Source organism: Tachyglossus aculeatus, chromosome 4 (assembly GCF_015852505.1).
Source record: "Tachyglossus aculeatus isolate mTacAcu1 chromosome 4, mTacAcu1.pri, whole genome shotgun sequence".
Lineage (NCBI taxonomy): Eukaryota > Metazoa > Chordata > Mammalia > Monotremata > Tachyglossidae > Tachyglossus > Tachyglossus aculeatus.
Window position 1 is genome coordinate 46,185,410 of NC_052069.1, and position 15,385 is coordinate 46,200,794.

General features: G+C 45.2%; 1 protein-coding gene across 2 annotated transcripts in view; it reads left to right on the top strand.

Annotated features, from left to right (window-relative positions):
- The window catches only part of BTBD8 (BTB domain containing 8), a 116,434-nt gene that overhangs the window by 64,126 nt on the left and 36,923 nt on the right, over positions 1–15,385 (top strand). For both annotated transcript variants that reach the window (XM_038744696.1, XM_038744697.1), the window contains exons 6-9: positions 3,547–3,627; positions 7,866–7,962; positions 11,864–11,952; positions 12,298–12,400. In XM_038744696.1, coding sequence (XP_038600624.1) covers positions 3,547–3,627; positions 7,866–7,962; positions 11,864–11,952; positions 12,298–12,400 — 370 coding nt within the window. The remainder of the gene's footprint in view (positions 1–3,546; positions 3,628–7,865; positions 7,963–11,863; positions 11,953–12,297; positions 12,401–15,385) is intronic.

Below are 15,385 nucleotides of genomic sequence, written 5' to 3' on the forward strand. Positions count from 1 at the left end.
ATCTGTTGCCAACTTCTACTTCCCAAGTGCTTAGTCCAGTGCTCTGCACACAGTAAGCGCTCAATAAATACGATTGAATGAATGAATGAATATGTTTGTACAGATTTATTACTCTATTTTACTTGTACATACTATTCATTTTGTTAATACGTTTTGTTTTGTTGTCTGTCTCCCCCTTCTAGACTGTGAGCCCGCTGTTGGGTAGGGACCGTCTCTATATGTTGCCGACTTGGACTTCCCAAGCGCTTAGTACAGTGCTCTGCACACAGTAAGCACTCGATAAATACGATTGATTGATTGATTGATAGTACAGTGCTCTGCACACAGTAAGCGCTCAATAAATACTATTGAATTAATGAATGAATGAGTCCAGGTTGGGTCAGACAGTGTGAACAAGGGATTGACCGTTGGTAGACTGGAGGTGAGAAGCAGTTTGGCCTTGTGGAAAGAGCATGGGCCCAGAGAATAATAATAATAATAATAATAATAATAATAATAATGGCATTTATTAAGCGCTTGCTATGTGCAAAGCACTGTTCTAAGCACTGGGGAGGTTCCAAGGTGATCAGGTTGTCCCACGTGGGGCTCACAGTCTTAATCCCCATTTTACAGATGAGGTGACTGAGGCCCAGAGAAGTGAAGTGACTTGCCCAAAGTCACCCAGCTGACAGTTGGCAGAGGCGGGATTTGAACCCATGACCTCCGACTCCAAAGCCCGGGCTGTTTCCACTGAGCCACGCTGCTTCCCAGGGAAGTGAAGCGACTCGCCCAGCGTCACACAACAGGCCGGTGGCGGAGCCGGCGTTAGAGCCCGTCTCCTCTGACTCTCATGCCCAGTTTGGAATTCCCTCTGTGGGGGACAGAAGAGAAGCAGCGTGGCTCAGTGGAAAGAGCCCGGGCCAGGTCGTGGGTTCTAATCCGGCTCCGCCACTTATCAGCTGTGTGACTTGGGGCGAGTCACTTGACTTCTTTGGGCCTCAGTTCCCTCGGCTGTAAAATGGGGATTAAGTCTGTGAGCCCCACGGGGGACAACCCGATTACCTTGTATCTACTCCAGAGCTTAGAACAGTGCTTTGCACATAGTAAGCGCTTAACAAATACTATTATTATTATTATAGTAATTGTTAAGCACTATGAGGCAAACAGTGAACTAAGCACCGCCGTAAATACAAGATTATCAGGTCAGACACAGTCCTTGTCCCACGTGGGACTCAAAGTCTCCGCTCCTCTGCCGCTAGCCTCCTCACTGTACCTCGTTCTCGCCTGTCCCGCCGTCGACCCCCGGCCCACGTCCTCCCCCTGGCCTGGAAGCGCTTAGCACAGCACTCTGCACACAGTAAGCGCTCAATAAATACAATTGAATGAATGAATGGAATGCCCTCCCTCTGCCCATCCGCCAAGCTAGCTCTCTTCCTCCCTTCAAAGCCCTACTGAGAGCTCCCCTCCTCCAGGAGGCCTTCCCACACTGAGCCCCCTTTTTCCTCTCCCCCTCTCCATCCCCCCAACTCTCCCTCCTTCCCCTCCCCACAGCCCCTGTGTATATGTTTGTACAGATATATTACTCTATTTATTTTACTTGTACGTATTTACTATTCTATTTATTTTGTGAATGATGTGCATCCAGCTTTACATCTATTTGTTCTGACAACTTGACACCTGTCCACCTGTTTTGTTTTGTTGTCCGTCTCCCCCTTCTAGACTGTGAGCCCGTTGTGGGGTAGGGACCATCTCTATGTGTTGCCGACTTGTACTTCCCAAGTGCTTAGTACAGTGCTCTGCACACAGTAAGCGCTCAATAAATACGACTGAATGAATGAATGACAAGTTACTGAGTTCCCATTTCACAGATAATAATAATAATGGCATTTTCTTAAGCGCTTACTATGTGCAAAGCACTGTTCCAAGCGCTGGGGAGGATACAAGGAGGTCAGGTTTTCCCAAAGTGGGGCTCACAGTCTTAATCCACATTTTACAGATGAGGTAACTGAGGCACAGAGAAGTTAAGTGACTCACCCAAAGTCACACAGCTGGCAATTGGCAGAGCAGGGATTCGAACCCACGATCTCTGACTCCAAAGCCCGGGCTCTTTCCACTGAGCCACGCTGCTTCTCAGATATGAAAGAGAAGGAGAGAGATTGATTTTACCTGGCAGGAAGATTCATTCAATCGGATTTATTGAGCGCTTACTGTGTGCAGAGCACTGTACTAAGCGCTTGGGAAGTACAAGTTGACAGGTGTTGTAAGGTGGTGGCAGAGACACCTGTCCACCCCTCCTTACTCACTGCCTTCTTAGCTTCCAGTCCCCTGTGAATAGATTGTAAGCTCTCTGTGGGCAGGGAATGTGTCTGTTTATTGTTTTATTAGGCTCTCCCAAGCGCTTAGCACAGTGCTCTGCACATAGTAAGCCAAAAATGAGAATCACCACCCCAACTCGGGCCTCTCTTCTCGGGTGTTGCTGCAACCAGTAACGATCCCACAGCACCAATTCGCTACCAAACCGAACTCTTCTTTAATTAACCCGGATAATAATAGTAATAATGGCATTTATTAAGCGCTTACTATGTGCAGAGCACTGTTCTAAGCGCTGGGGAGGTTGCAAAGTGATCAGGTTGCCCCACGGGGGGGCTCACAGTCTTCATCCCCATTTTACAGATGAGGGAACTGAGGCCCGGGGAATTGAAGTGACTTGCCCAAGGTCACACAGCAGACATGTGACAGAGCTGGGATTCGAACCCATGACCTCTGACTCCAAAGCCCGGGCTCTTTCCGCTGAGCCACACTGCGGATACTTAACAGTTAATGGTGGGAGTGTTAGTATGTCTTAATTGAACTCTGAAAATGTTTATTTGCGTATTAAATGAATGTTAATCCCACCCACGCATACCAAAGCAGACTGTACTGTGCCAGCCTAAACACTACAGACTATAATATTATATAATAATAATAATAATAATATAATAATAAATTATAATTATAATAATTTTGGTATTTGTTAAGTGCTTACTATGTGCCAAGCACTGTTCTAAGCACCGGGAGAGATACAAGGTGATCAGGTTTGTCCCACGTGGAGCTCACAGTCTTCATCCCCATTTTCCAGATGAGGTCACTGAGGCCCAGAGAAGTGAGGTTACTTGATGATGATAATGATGATGGCATTTAATAAGCGCTTACTATGTGCAAAGCATTGTTCTAAGCGCTGGGGGGAAACAAGGTGATTAGGTTGTCCCACGTGGGGCTCACAGACTTAGTCCCCATTTTACAGATGAGGTAACTGAGGCATAGAGAAGTGAAGTGACTTGCCCAAAGTCACACAGCTGATCAGTGGCGGAGCCGGGATTCGAACCCATGACCTCTGACTCCCAAGCCCGGGCTCTTTCCACCGAGCCACGCTGCTTCTCTATAAGAATCGCCGATGCGGGGATCAGAATGGTTGTCTCTCTTTTCATCTGAGTAAATAATATATCTGTGACGGAAACATTTTTGAATTTTTGATACAAGATTGAATTTTGTATCTGGGTGTGTATCGACTCTACTTTATTTTTGCAGCATGAAGCATACGGAAATGAACGTCATGATGTACTTCATCTATGGAGGAACGTTAGGTTTCCCAAGCAAAACTGATGTGGGGTATGTATAAGCTTGTAAATTGTATGAATTTATTACTCTTTCTATTTATTTTATTTGTGCATATTTATTCTATTTATTTTATTTGGTTAATTTGTTTTGTTGTCCATCTCCCCCTTCTAGACTGTGAGCCCACTGTTGGGTAGGGACCGTCTCTAGATGTTGCCAGCTTGGGCTTCCCAAGCGCTTAGTACAGTGCTGTGCACACAGTAAGCGCTCAATAAATACGAGTGAATGAATGAATGAAAAGCTTCCGTACTTTTTGGTTAAGAATAATAATGTTGGCATTTGTTAAGCGCTTACTATGTGCAAAGCACTGTTCTAAGCGCTGGGGGGGGGATACAAAGTGATCAGGTTGTCCCATGTGGGGTTCACAGTCTTAATACCCATTTTACAGATGAGATAACTGAGGCTCAGAGAAGTTAAGTGACTTGCCCAAGGTCACACAGCAGACATGTGGCGGAGTCGGGATTCGAACCCATGACCTCTGACTCCAAAGCCCGTGCTCTTTCCATTGAGCCACGCTGCTTCTCACTTTATACCCCTGGCCTTTTTGTGTCTTAGTGGAACGTGTATAATAATTTTGAAATAATGAATGCATGAAAAGCTTCCGTACTTTTCGGTTACACTTTATACCCCCGGCCTTTTTGTGTTTTAGTGGAACGTGTATAATCATCATCAATCGTATTTATTGAGCGCTTACTATGTGCAGAGCACTGTACTAAGCGCTTGGGAAGTACAAATTGGCAACATCTAGAGACAGTCCCTACCCAACAGCGGGCTCACAGTCTAAAAGGGGGAGACAGAGAACAAAACCAAACATACTAACAAAATAAAATAAATAGAATAGATATGTACAATAGAATCGATATGTACAAATCCGACTGCATGGTCTTTCATTTCACAGCATTCAGCGCAGTACAGTGCCTTGCACGGCTTAACTGTTTAACAAACGGTAGGACAGTAATGGCAGGAACAAATTGTAAAGGAGAGATTTTTGAATAATTTTGAATGAATGAATGAATGAAAAGCTTCCATATTTTTTGGTTACACTTTATACCCCCGGCCTCTTTGTATTTTAGTGGAACGTGTATAATAATTTTGAGAGAGGTCTTAATTTTCTTGTCCTCTTCAAAAGATACCTCCCCCAAAATAGTACTTCAAGTCTGTTTATTTGGAAAATCCGCCAATCCAAGGGACAGTCTGTCTGTGGGCCTAAAATGACTGCGGTCTTGGAAGTCAGAAAGACCTGGGTTCTCATCCGGACTACGTCGCTTATCTGCTGTGTGACCTTGGCCAAGTCACTTGACTTCTCTGTGCTTGTGACCTCATCCTCCACCCCTGTACTAAGCGCTGGGGTGGATAGAAGCCAGTTGGGTTGGACACAGTCCCTGTCCCACGGGGCCTCGCAGTTTTCATCCCCATTTGACAGAAGCGGCGAGGATTAGTGCATAGAGTCACCATCCTGGGAGTCAGAAAGCCAATCAATCAATTAATCGTATTTATTGAGCGCTTACTGTGTGCAGAGCACTGTACTAAGCGCTTGGGAAGTCCAAGTTGGCAACATATAGAGACGGTCCCTACCCAACGGTGGGCTCACAGTCTAAAAGGGGGAGACGGAGAACAAAACCAAACATACTAACAAAATAAAATAAATAGAATAGATAGGTACAAACAAAATAAATAAATAAATAGAGTAATAAATATGTGCAAACATATATACATATAGACGGGTGCTGTGGGGAAGGGAAGGAGGTAAGATGGGGGGGGATGGAGAGGGGGACGACGGGGAGAGGAAGGAAGGGGCTCAGTCTGGGAAGGCCTCCTGGAGGAGGTGAGCTCCAATTCCGGCTCCGTCACCTGTCTGTTGTGTGACCTTGGGCAAGTCACTTCACTTCTCTGGGCCTCAGTGGCCTCATCTGTAATGGGGATTAAGAGTGTGGTCCCCATGTGGGACTGATTAACTTGTATCTACCCCGGTGCTTAGAACAGTGCTTGGCGCATAGTGAGTGCTTAACAAGTATTATTATTAGGTAACTGAGGCACAGAGAAGTGAAGTGACTTGCCCAAGGTCATACAGCAGAAAAGTGACGGACCCAGAATTAGAACCCAGACCCTTCTGACTCCGAAGCCCATACTCTATCCACTAGGCCACACTTTTCCTCAGGTTGGACTGTTTCCAACCTGATTAGCTTGTATCTACCCCAACACTTAGTAATACTAATAATAGTGATTCATTCATTCAGTCGTATTTATTGAGCGCTTACTGTGAGCAGAGCACTGTACTAAGCGCTTGGGAAGTCCAAGTTGGCAACATCTAGAGACGGTCCCTACCCAACAGTGGGCTCACAGTCTAGAAGGGGGAGACAGACGACAAAACAAAACATATTGACAAAATGAAATTAATAGAATAAATATGTACAAATAAAATAGAGTAATAAATACGTACAAACATATTTACAATGATGACGATGATGGTATTAAGCGCTTACTATGTGCAAAGCACTGTTCTAAGCGTGGAGGAGGTTACAAGGTGATCAGGTTGTCCCACGGGGGCCTCACAGTTTTAATCCCCATTTTGCAGGTGAGGGAACTAAGGCACAGAGAAGTGAAGTACAGTGCCTGGCCCGTTATTATTATTATTATTATAATGGCATTTATTAAGCGCTTACTATATGCAAAGCACTGTTCTAAGTGCTGGGGAGGTTATGAGGTGATCAGGTTGCCCCATGGGGGACTCACAGTCTTAATCCCCATTTTACAGATGAGATAACTGAGGCACAGAGAAGTGAGCCCCCCTTTCCTCTCCCCCTCCTCCCCATCGCCCCACCTTACCTCCTTCCCCGCCCCACAGCACCTGTATATATGTTTGTACAGATTTATTACTCTATTTATTGATTTATTTTATTTGTACGTATTTATTCTATCTATTTTATTTTGTTAACATGTTTTGTGTTGTTGTCTGTCTCCCCCTTCTAGACTGTGAGCCCCTCGTTGGGTAGGGACCGTCTCTACATGTTACCGACATGGACTTCCCAAGCGCTTAGTACAGTGCTCTGCACACAGTAAGCGCTCAATAAATACATTTGAATGAACGAATGAAGGCATTTTTCTAGTTTCTCTCTTATTACTCTCTAGTTCTCTCTTATTACTCTCCCCGGTAATGTCTCTCTTCCATTCATGAGGCCTTGTACTGGATGCACCCCTGCCTTATCTCCTTCCCCTCCCCACAGCACCTGTATATATGTATATATGTACGTATTTATTACTCTATTTTATTTGTACATATTGATTCTATTTATTTTATTTTGTTAATATGTTTTGTTTTATTGTCTGTCTCCCCCTTCTAGACTGTGAGCCCGCTGTTGGGTAGGGACCGTCTCTAGATGTTGCCAACTTGGACTTCCCAAGCGCTTAGTCCAGCGCTGTGCACACAGTAAGCGCTCAATAAATACGATTGAATGAATGAGTGAATGAATTTTATACCCCTTGTATCTTCCTCATTAGCTTTCTCAGAAACCAGCCGTCAGTGAGTAGGTAGCAGGGTTGTGCGGATGCCTTCTGAAAATCCAGCGTAAAATTTTCACCCGGGACATACACGTTAGAGTTGATCCCCTTCTTACCCTTCTGAAAAGTATTATTCATTCAGTCATATTTATTGAGCGTTTACTGTGTGCAGAGCACTGTACTAAGCGCTTGGGAGGTACAAGTCGGCAACGTATAGAGACGGTCCCTACACAACAACGGGCTCACAGTCTAGAAGGGGGAGACAGACAACAAAACAGAACGTGTAGACAGCCATCAATACCGTCAGAATAAATAGGATTTTAGCTATATACACAACATTAATAGAATAAATGGAGTAATAAATATGTATTCATTCATTCAATCCTATTTATCGAGCGCTTACTGTGTGCAGAGCACTGTACTAAGCGCTTGGGAAGTACAAGTCGGCAACATATAGAGACGGTCCCTACCCGACAACAGGTACCAACCACACAATTTGATTTGATTGGCATTCATCGTCAGTCAACCCTTAGGTACTCAGCAGCATAAGGGAAGCCTTGCGTCATGCCCATTATGTTGCCAATTTGTACTTCCCAAGCGCTTAGTACAGTGCTCTGCACATAGTAAGCACTCAATAAATACGATTGATGATGATGATGTTGCCCATTGTAAAATTGTGGTGATTTTTTCATAGTACAGTTCGTTTCTAAAAAGTGAATTATTCATTGCTTTAGTCAGATACTGAACATGGCAGATATGTATGGATTAGAAGGATTAAAAGAAGTAGCGATTTACATTCTAAAAAGAGACTACTGCAATTTCTTCCAGAAGGTAAGTTCCTAAATCTCAAAACTTCACTCTGTCTAAAACCACCCTCGGGCAGTAATCAATCAGTTGTATTTATTGAATGCTTCCTGTGTGCAGAGCACTGTACTAAGCGCTTGGGAGGGTACAGTACAGCAGCGTGGCTCAGTAGGAAAGAGCCCGGGCTTTGGAGTCGGAGGTTGTGGGTTCAAATTCCGGCTCCGCCACCTTGTCAGCTGAGTGACTTTGGGCAAGTCACTTCACTTCTCTGGGCCTCAGTTACCTCATCTGGAAAATGGGGATTAAGACTGTGAGCCCCACGTGGGACAGCCTGATCACCTTGTAACCCCCCCAGCGCTTAGAACAGTGCTTTGCACATAGTAAGCGCTTAATAAATGCCATCATTATTATTACAGTATATCAAAGTTGATAGACACAATCCCTGCCCACAACGAGTTTGCAGTCTGTGGGGGAGGGTGGGACAGAAATCAGTACAAATAAACAGGCACCAATACAATAAATAAAGTTGCAGGTATATACATAAGTGCTATGGGAAGCAGCATGGCTCAGTGGAAAGAGCAGGGGTTTTGGAGTCAGAGGTCATCATCGTCATCATCAATCGTATTTATTGAGCGCTTACTGTGTGCAGAGCACTGTACTAAGCGCTTGGGAAGTACAAGTTGGTAACATATAGAGACAGTCCCTACCCAGCAGTGGGCTCGCAGTCTAAAAGGGGGAGACAGACAACAAAACCAAACATACTAACAAAATTAAATAGAATAGATATATACAAGTAAAATAAATAGAGTAATAAATATGTACAAACATATATACATATATACAGGTGCTGTGGGGAAGGGAAGGAGGTAAGATGGGGGGGATGGAGAGGGGGGCGAGGGGGAGAGGAAGAAAAGGGCTCAGTGTGGGAAGGCCTCCTGGAGGAGGTGAGCTCTCAGTAGGGCCTTGAAGGGAGGAAGAGAGCGAGCTTGGCGGAGGGGCAGAGGGAGGCCATTCCAGGCCCGGGGGGTGACGTGGGCCGGGGGTCGACGGCGGGACAGGCGAGAGCGAGGTACGGTGAGGAGATTAGCGGCGGAGGAGTGGAGGGTGCGGGCTGGGCTGGAGAAGGAGAGAAGGGAGGTGAGGTATTTATTGAGCACTTACTGTGTGCAGAGCACTGTACTAAGCACTTGAATGTCATCGATTGGTGTCTGGCTTGTCAACTCAGTTTGACTTAGAGGCTGCAGGCAGGCAAAGAGTGACAGGTATGTCCATTAATGGCCCCCTCCTGTGCTGCTCTTCCTTCGCTCCTTAGCTTAGAGGAGCTGGAGAGGAAGATGCCCTGGATATTTGCCAGGACTCCTCCTCTCTTCTCTCCTCTCCTCCTTTCTCCGCTGTTTTCTCCTCCTCCTCTGCTCTCTTCTCCTCCCCCTCCTCTCCTCTCTTTTCTCTTTCTCCTTTTCTCTCCTCCTCTTCTCTCTCCTCCTCCTCCTCTCTTTCCTTCCTCTCTCTCCTCGCTGCTCAGAGAAGCAGCGTGGCTCGGTGGAAAGAGCCCGGCCTTTGGAGTCAATCAATCAATCGATCAATCAATCGTATTTATGGAGCGCTTACTCCATCCAGAGCACTGTGCTAAGCGCTTGAGAAGTACAAGTTGGGGTCGGAGGTCATGGGTTCAAATCCCGGCTCCGCCACTTGTCAGCTGTGTGGCTTTGGGCAAGTCACTTCCCTTTTCCAGGCCTCAGTTCCCTCATCTGTAAAATGGGGGTTAAGAATGTGAGCCCCCCCGTGGGACAATCTGATCACCTTGTAATAATAATAATAATAATGATGGCATTTATTAAGCACTTACTATGGGCAAAGCACTGTCCCAAGCGCTGGGGTAGATACAAGGTAATCAAGTTGTCCCACCTGGGCCACACAGACTTAATCCCCATTTTCCAGATGAGGGAACTGAGGCCCAGAGAAGTGAAGCGACTTGCCCAAAGTCACACAGCTGACAAGTGGCGGAGCCGGAATTTGAACCCACGACCTCTGACTCCAAAGCCCAGGCTCTTTCCGCTGAGCCACGCTGCTTCTTGTAACCTCTCCAGTGCTTAGAACAGTCCTTTGCACATAGTAAGCGCTTAATAAATGCCATTATTATTATTATTATTATTCTCTGCTGAGCCACGCTGCTTCTTGTAACCTCTCCAGTGCTTAGAACAGTCCTTTGCACATAGTAAGCGCTTAATAAATGCCATTATTATTATTATTATTATTCTCTCCTCCTCGCTTCTTCTCTTTTCTTCTCTCCTCTTTTCTCCTCCTTTCCTCTCTCTTCTCCTCACCTCTCTCTTTCTTCTCTCCTCTGTCTTTCTCCTCCTCTCCTCTCTCTTCTCCTTCTCTCCTCCTGTCTTTTCTCCTCTCCTTCTCTCTCCTCCTCTGTCCTTCCCCCACCCCCATTTGGTGGCACGGAGGCTCCAAGTCACACGGGTCCCAGCTTTAGCTCTCTTTACCCCATATAATAATAATAATAATAATAATAATAATGGCATTTATTAAGCGCTTACTATGTGCAAAGCTCTGTTCAAAGCACTGGGGAGTTTAAAAGGTGATCAAGTTGTCCCACGTGGGGCTCACAGTCTTAATCCCCATTTTACAGATGAGGTAGCTGAGGCATGGAGAAGTGAAGTGACTTGCCCAAAGTCACACAGCTGACAATTGGCAGAGCCGGGATTTGAACCCATGACCTCTGACTCCAAAGCCCGGGCTCTTTCCACTGAGCCACACTGCTTCTCTACTATGTGCAAAGCACTGTTCTAAGCGCTGGGGAGGTTACAGGGTGATCAGGTTGTCCCACGGGGGCTCACAGTCTTCATCCCCATTTTCCAGATGAGGTCACTGAGGCCCAGAGAAGTGAAGTGACTTGCCCAAAGTCACACAGCTGACAATTGGCGGAGGCGGGATTTGAACCCATGACCTCTGACTCCCAAGCCCGGGCTCTTTCCACTGAGCCACGCTGCTTCTCTAGGGTCTGGGGCTTTTGTAACTCATTTGCCAAGACTCTGATTTTGAAAAAGATTTTATTAGAAATCTCCTTTTTTGAAATATTTAGCACCCATTAGAGGTCATTTTTTTTTAAATGACATTTATTAAGCGCTTACTATGTGCAAAGCACTGTTCTAAGCGCTGAGCACTGTTGTAAGCGCTGGTCATTGAAAGTAAGACAAAAGTCTTCAAGACCCGGTGAACAAAAGCGTAAGCATGGTAGCAGAACTCTGGAGAGGTTGGGAGCCAGTCACAGAAAACAGATGAGCGAGGCAAACATCCATCAGAAATAAAGCAGGAAAGCAACTTTGCTAGGAAGTCTTTGTAAAAATCACAACAACACACTAAGAGTCGATCTATCCACGTACACAATACGGAAGGGATTGTTATTTCACACACAAGCCGACGAAATCTTGTCAGCAGTGTGATTTTTTAAATCTGAAGGGTAGCTCCAATTTCATATCACTTTTTAATTTGGGTCAAGATAAAACTTCCTTTTGCATATATTTGCTGCTGTTGATTTCATTTAAAGTCTTAGAAACATCGCCCTGCACGATTTCTGCTTCAGTATTTGTCAGACATAATCACGCCATATGCTTCAAACCGAAAAAAAATTGTAGACTGAAAAAGTTAGAGACCTGGTTTTACACGTTTTGTCCCAGCCAGCTGCCTGTCTGCAAAACTAAAGGTTATGTCTAATGCGCGTGTAACTCTTGATTATTTGAAAGAGCACTTTAAGGAAGAGAGTTTTCCCGTAAACGGCAAATTTACGGGCAGTTCTGTAAAAATATGTAAATGACGTATTGTGCCCAGATATGTTTTGATCATCACTGTTAATGAAGCAAAGGTTTCGCTGCCTGAGCTTTATCTGAAAAGAACAATGCAATTTTTCTCTCCGTTTTAGCCTGTTCCGGGAAGGCTGGAATCTGTTCTACAGTGCCTGATTATTGCTTATTCAGTGGGAGTGGAAAGCCTTTATGCGGAGTGTATGAAGTAAGTGATCCAAAGTGTCGTTTTCGTGATCAGTTTTTGTTTGGATTTTATTAATAGCCTTATTTTGAATGTTGGTGGAGCCATTTCAGCCTTGGGCTAGTCTTTTCAGGCGGAAATGTAGTGCCCATTCTTAGGAGTAGTGGTGTTCGTTAGAGTAAATTAGTAGTAACAGAGGTCAAGCCAGTTCTTGCCCAATATGGATTTTAAAAACTGCATTCTAGAACCTTGTTTCAAGAGATCACAGAGAGATTGAACAGAACGCACATTGTTTACGATAGAAAGACTCCCCATCGTTTCGTTTTGCCAGTTTTCGGTATTCTCTGTAATGTAACTTAATTTTTCCAGGTGGATTGGTAAACATTTTGCAAGATGTTGGTCAGAGAGGAGCTTTGCCAGTTTGCCTCCTGAGATTCAGAAAAGTTGTCTGGATATGTTGATCCAGTCTTTAGTAAGTATAGCCTGATGGCGTTTCTGTATACATTGGATTGTTTTTCAGGGGCTGATTCCTGTTGAAGAGGAGGTACAAAGACACTACATTTTAACGATATTCATTCAATCGTATTTAGTGAGTGCTTACTGTGTGCAGAGCACTGTACTAAGCGCTTGCGAAGCACAAGTTGGCAACATATAGAGACGGTCCCTACCGAACAGTGGGCTCACAGTCTAGAAGGGGGAGACAGATGACAAAACAAAACATATTAACAAAATAAAATAAATATGTACAAATAAAATAGAGAAATAAATATTCATTCATTCAATCATATTTATTGAGCGCTTACTGTGTGATGGTGATGATGGCATTTATTAAGCACTTACTATGTGCAAAGCACTGCTGCAAGCGCTGGGGCAGAGACAAGGCAATCAAGTTGTCCCACGTGGGGCTCACAGACTCAATCCCCACCTTCCAGATGAGGTAACTGAAGCCCAGAGAAGCCAAGTGACTTGCCCAAAGCCACACAGCCGACAAGTGGCAGAGCCGAGACTCGAAACCATGACCCATAACCATAACGATATATGTTAAATCCAGCTGTTCCTTAGCCTAGCTAACAACAGTATCTCCTGAAATACTAATTCTACAGTGTAGTATCTAAAAATGTATCCTCAATTATCCTAGACAGCACTGGAACAGATATTAAATGATCTCTAAATCAGTTTTTTTAATGGTATTTGTTCATTCATTGAATCGGATTTATTGAGCTCTTGCTATTAAGTGCTCTTACTATTGATGCCTGTCTACTTGTTTTGTTTTGTTGTCTTTTTTACCCCTTCTAAACTGTGAGCCTGTTCATTCATTCATTCAAATGTATTTATTGAGCGCTTACTGTGTGCAGAGCACTGTACTAAGCGCTTGGGAAGTCCAAGTCGGCTGCTGGGTAGGGATTGTCTCTATCTGTTACCAAATTGTTCTTTCCAAGCGCTTCGTACAGTGCTCTGCACACGGTAAGCGCTCAATAAATACAACTGAATTAATGAATACTGAGTGCTTACTATGTGCAGAACACTAAGCGCCTGGAAAGTACAATTCAGCAATAGAGAGAGACAATCCCTGCCCGCACCGAGCTTGCAGTCTAGAAGGGGGAAGACAGACATCAAAACAAGGAAACAGGCGTCAATATAAATAAACAGAATTTTATATAGATCTATATTCATTCATTCATTCAATCATATTTATTGAGCGCTTACTGTGTGCAGAGCACTGGACTAAGCGCTTGGGAAGTTGGCAACATATAGAGACGGTCCCTACCCAACAGTGGGCTCACAGTCCAGAAGAATAATGATGATGGTAGTTCTTAAACGCTTACTATGTGCAAATAATAATAATAATGGGATTTGTTAAGCGCTTACTATGTGCAAAGCACTGTTCTAAGCGCTGGGGTAGATACAAGGTGATCAGGTTGTCCCACTTGGGGGCTCACAGCCTTAATCCCCATTTTACAGATGAGGTAACTGGGGCCCAGAGAAGTGAAGTGACTTGCCCAAAGTCACACAGCTGACCATTGGCGGAGGCGGGATTTGAACCCATGACCCCTGACTTCAAAGTCCGGGCTCTTTCCACTGAGCCATGCTGTTTCTCTCCTTTGCTTCTCTGTATATCTAAATGGGATTACAGATATAATAGAACGATTTGTTCTGCGTTAACTATGTGCCAGGCGTTGTACTAAGTGCAGGGGTAGATGCAGACTAATCAGGTTGGACACAGTCTATGGCCCATCTCCGTTTTACAGGTGAGGTAAGTGAGGCCTAGAGAGATTACAAGGCCCAAGATAACAACACGGCAGATAAGGGGCTGAGCCAGGATTAGAACCCAGGTCCTCCTGACGTCTAGGTCCGTGCACTATCCACCAAACCATCCCGCTTCAGTCGCAGAACGCCTTGCAGTAGCTATCAACTATCAGCTATCATCATCATCATCATCCGTATTTATTGAGCGCTTACTATGTGCAGAGCACTGTACAAGCGCTTGGGAAGTACAAATTGGCAACATCTAGAGACAGTCCCTACCCAACAGTGGGCTCACAGTCTAAAAGGGGGAGACAGAGAACAAAACCAAGCATACTAACAAAATAAAATAAATAGAATAGATCTGTACAAGTAAAATAAATAGAGTAATAAATATGTACAAACATATATACATATATACAGGTGCTCTGGGGAAGGGAAGGAGGTAAGATGGGGGGGATGGAGAGGGGGACGAGGGGGAGAGGAAGGAAGGGGCTCAGTGTGGGAAGGCCTCCTGGAGGAGGTGAGCTCTCAGCAGGGCCTTGAAGGGAGGAAGAGAGCGAGCTTGGCGGAGGGGCAGAGGGAGGGCATTCCAGGCCCGGGGGGTGACGTGGGCCGGGGGTCGATGGTGGGACAGGTGAGAACGAGGCCCGGTGAGGAGATTAGCGGCAAAGGAGCGGAGGGTGCGGGCTGGGCTGGAGAAGGAGAGAAGGGAGGGGAGGTAGGAGGGGGCGAGGTCATGGAGAGCCTTGAAGCCCATGGTGAGGAGTTTCTGCCTGATGCGCAGATTGATTGGTAGCCACCGGAGATTTTTGAGGAGGGGAGTAACATGCCCAGAGCGTTTCTGGACAAAGATAATCCGGGCAGCAGCATGAAGTATGGATTGAAGTGGAGAGAGACACGAGGATGGGAGATCAGAGAGAAGGCTGATGCAGTAGGCCAGACGGGATAGGATGAGAGCTTGAATGAGCAGAGTAGCGGTATCAACTATCAGCTATGGGGATGAAGACTGTGAGCCCCTCATGGGACAACCTGATTACCTTGTTTCTACCCCAACACTTAGAACAGTGCTTGGCACATAGTAAGCGCTTAACAAATACCAACATTATTATTGTTATTATCAACTGACCATTCAGTTGTCTTTGCCGGACATGGCGACACACTCCTCAGAACCCGCTGTTGACTTCTCGTCGCTTTCCGCATCAGGCACAAA